The sequence below is a fragment of the Salvelinus sp. IW2-2015 genome, linkage group LG23, assembly GCF_002910315.2.
Source record: "Salvelinus sp. IW2-2015 linkage group LG23, ASM291031v2, whole genome shotgun sequence".
Classification (NCBI taxonomy): Eukaryota; Metazoa; Chordata; class Actinopteri; order Salmoniformes; family Salmonidae; genus Salvelinus; species Salvelinus sp. IW2-2015.
Genome location: NC_036863.1, coordinates 1649171 through 1653196, shown reverse-complemented (window position 1 = coordinate 1653196; position 4026 = coordinate 1649171). Strand labels below are relative to the sequence as shown.

Here is a 4026-nt window from a genome sequence, read left to right as displayed (position 1 = left end):
TTATAAAATGGTGTACATTTTTTGTAATAAAAGGCACATCATTTAACAACAGATGGACCACAACTCATTTTCTTTGGATCAGTGTGCAGCTTTGGAATCGTTCTATATGAAAATTGTTTTACCAGTTCCATTATTTTCTCGTATAGTGTGGTCTGGGGTACTACAGTCAGTCACCCGAACTCTCAGTTTGGTCACATACCAAACAACATCTAATGTAAAATATCTTCCTCTAGCCTGAGTGTCCTCCAAGGATCCCAGTTTCACCTCAGCAATCTGTGGAGCCTGCCATAGCACTAAACTGAGTAGGAGGATGTACTGGATCACACACCCCTGAAACACACAGAGAGAGGTACAGTAAGATAGAGACCCAGGGAAACAGTATCAGACATGRAAAAGTTTTCTGTCTGGAACACAAAGGCAACTACTAGACGGTTTCATGCATGTGAAACAATTGCTTTGCAGATGACTGATGTGAGTAATACAGGTCGGAAATCAGAGAGAGAGATGACAGAAAAGCTTATCAGGAAGGAAGGAACCAACTCTTATCTCCTGAGATGGTGGGTCTTCTATCACGACTCATAAACACAGGCCCACAGACTGAAGAGGATTGTGAGGTATCTGAGATACTACACTTACAAGATACTAAACTTAAAACACAATGTTGCCTTTGTCTGTGGAGGGAGCCTTGCCCTCTCACTGTCTGTTTCCCTTTTAACCTAATCAAGGACCTGTACTGATTGTGTGTGTGTGTGTGTGTGTGTGTGTGTTGTCTATCCGGGTGTGAGGAAGAGCAGTTTCTGAGAGGAAGCGTGTTGGGATGATTCAGAGGAGTTATGAAGGGGACAAAGACAGCCTCTGTCCAAGCATGGCCTTGAGTAAGCATCACGATCATGTGTCATGACTCTGTTCGGCACCAACGCTAGCGAACACAACGACCAAACACACTCCAAGAGCTAGTCCACTGCCAGCCTCAAACCCGCATGTGCACAAGAATGCACACGCACACACTTATTTGGCTTTGCATCATACTTCCAGAACATTAAAAAAGGTAGGATGTAGAACTGTATGGCATATAACAACCCAAATAGTATCAAATCTAACCTTGGCGCCAAGAATCAAATCTCACGTGCCAGTAACAAGACATTTATTTAATCGTATCACAAGAGACTAACTCAAACCTACCCCTCACAGTGCTGGCATGTTTAGTCGAAAAACATACAAGCAGAACATACATCAACCATATACCCATATGAAACCATACATCAACCATATGAAACCATACATCAACCATATGAAACCAGACATCAACCATATGAAGCCATACATCAACCAGTATGAAACCAGAACATCATAACCATATGAAGCCATAACATCAACCATATACCCATATGAAACCATACATCAACCATATACCCATATGAAACCATATGTCACTATAGTACCTGCAGTGAGTAGCTCTGCGTTCTTCCTGTCCTTTGTGATGTAGAGGGCTGTCATGAGGAAGAAGAGTCCACCCAGGACCCCTACGAAAGGGCAGAGCAGGAAACTGTACTCCAGACTACGAAAACTCCACGTATGAGAGTCAGGCTGGTATGTACGCAGAGCGTCTGAGATCTACAGACCGATAGGGGCATGAAAAGAGGCAGTAGTCACAGGGGTCTGACTCAATTCCATATTCAATTTAGTCAAATCAATGATAATTTAATGAGAAATTGACCTCAACCTTGATGGTCACTGGTTACTGACGTACACACRCACGCAGGTTAGCGTTTTTTGTCATGAATGTTGTTCTGGAGGCAGAACTTCTGAGTGGTCACTAGCTGGCATAGCCACAAAGTCATCAAATCTGATTTTTGACCTAACCCTAACCACACTGCTAACCCTACTGACTAACCCTTACCTTAAATTAAGACCAAAAAGCTCATTTTTGTTTTCATGATTTCTTACAATATAGCCAATTTTGACTTTGCAGCTGGCCCATCTAGAAAAACAAATCGCTCAGTTCTGCCTCAAGGACAAGACTCATCCCAATAAATGTCAATCTGCGACATACACACCATACTGTAGGCCTAAGAGTTTTGATTCAACCATGAATGACAGTCTTACAGCTCCTATCAGGTAAGGGCTTCCGGCATCTCCTAGGAGATGACAGACCATGATTTGCAGAGCTTCAGCTGTAGCTCTCCTGGTTGGCACCACCACATACTGAGAAAAGAAGGAATACATCCAGGTGAACTCATTGACTTATAAATACACTGCAATATATATATATATATATATATGAGGCTTTGTCACATAAGTAGAATCAAGAACTAGCTTGCTCAAGTCAATTCTTTGGATGCAGGGTTGGAAAGGTATATAGACTTTGTCACACAGGAACATATGCCTAACTCACTGAAACTGTTGGGTTAATGCAATTTGCCATCTGAAGAGTCAAAAGATATCAGTGAATCAAACTCACCAGTAGGATATCAGCTAGAACGGCCCAGTTCAGTGACAATAGAGTCTCCCCAATGCCGATGAACACCTGAGCAGAATGWGACATTTACAGGTATCCAAAACAACATCTGGTCAACGTAACATTTGTTCAAAAGCATTTTAGCAGCTCCTAGTGAGAGCAGGACCTCAATCAAATTCATTTCTGAAGTATTTTGTCCATCAGCACTTGTCACAAAGTGATTTTTTACAGTAACCTGGCAACCCCAAAGAGCAAGCAGAATAAGCTAAAGAGCTGAGGTCATACATAAGTGGCAGGGATGCTTGTAGACGCCAGTACGATGGCGGCGAAGAAGCAGGGGGCGGAGCTGAGCATGCCCACAGCACAGATGAGGGGGTCTGCGTTGGGCACCCTGTCCCTCAGTCTCCTGGAGATGGTGCTGCCCAACGAAACACCCAGAATACCCGTCACCACCGTCACCACCCCGAAGATGTAACTGGACAGAAAGATCTTTTTTTTAAACAGTTGAAACATGTAACTAAAGTGTTATTGTTTTAAGGAATTCAAGCAAAGAGAATGAAAAGGTCAGAGTTCAGGCAACAACAAAAAAAAGGCTTTCATTCATTTGTTCATTAATTTATTTGTTCATACCTGTCGGAGGTGTCGCAGGGTGGCTGGATGCCCTGAGTGACCCGAGCTCGGCTCAGGAAGGTGGGTGTCCAGAAGGCCAGAGCTCCAGTCAGAAAAGCCATGGCAGTAACTCCCAGAGACGACCACACAAAACTCTTACTGCATGGAGAAACAAACAGAGATATTAAACAAACAGCATTCACTAAGTTGGTGAGTTATATTTTGGAGAATGTTTCACAGCTTTGTCATTCTATTTTTTATTTTAAAATAATTTTATATATTTGACATGTTATGGAAAATTCCMWAAAATCCTGAAAGTTTCCAAAATTYCAGTAGTTTACTGGTAAACTTTGAAAGTTACCAGTAATATACCCTTCCCTTGTAACCCTACTGCATGGGGCTAGGGGCCTCCCACCAACTTTTTTTGTTTTTGTTTAAAGGAACTCAGTCGGGGTCTTAACTTAGTTAGACAAAGGTGCAATTTTGAAACGTGGTTGTGCATCAGCAGTTTTCCTCTTGTTGTGTCAGTCACTGACAGTCACTCAATTAGTCATGTCAGTCACTGACAGTCACTCAATTAGTCATGTCAGTCACTGACAGTCACTCAATTAGCCATGTCAGTCACTGACAGTCACTCAATTAGTCATGTCAGTCACTGACAGTCACTCCTAATTGAGTGACCGTCAGTGACTGACATGCTAATTGAGGACTGTTCATTGGACTGACATTTGACTAATTGAGTGACTGTCAGTGACTGGACATGGCTAATTGAGTGACTTCAGGACTGACATGACTAATTGAGTGACTGTCAGTGACTACATGCTTAATGAGCTGACTTGCAGTGACTGACATGACTAATGAGTGACTGCTCAGGGACTGACATGACTAATTGAGTGACTGTCAAGTTGACTTGACCCCATTTGGGGACTAATTGAGTTGACTGTCAGTGACTGACATGA

General features: G+C 42.6%; 1 protein-coding gene across 3 annotated transcripts in view; it reads right to left on the bottom strand.

The window, feature by feature from the left end:
* spns3 (SPNS lysolipid transporter 3, sphingosine-1-phosphate (putative)) overlaps positions 1 to 4026 on the bottom strand; it is a 31010-nt gene continuing 26984 nt past the window's right edge. For all 3 annotated transcript variants that reach the window (XM_023969257.2, XM_023969258.2, XM_023969259.1), the window contains 6 exons: positions 3089 to 3226; positions 2744 to 2933; positions 2462 to 2527; positions 2107 to 2205; positions 1443 to 1614; positions 1 to 330 (listed from right to left, as the gene is read on the bottom strand). In XM_023969257.2, coding sequence (XP_023825025.1) covers positions 266 to 330; positions 1443 to 1614; positions 2107 to 2205; positions 2462 to 2527; positions 2744 to 2933; positions 3089 to 3226 — 730 coding nt within the window. In that variant the 3' untranslated portion in view covers positions 1 to 265. The remainder of the gene's footprint in view (positions 331 to 1442; positions 1615 to 2106; positions 2206 to 2461; positions 2528 to 2743; positions 2934 to 3088; positions 3227 to 4026) is intronic.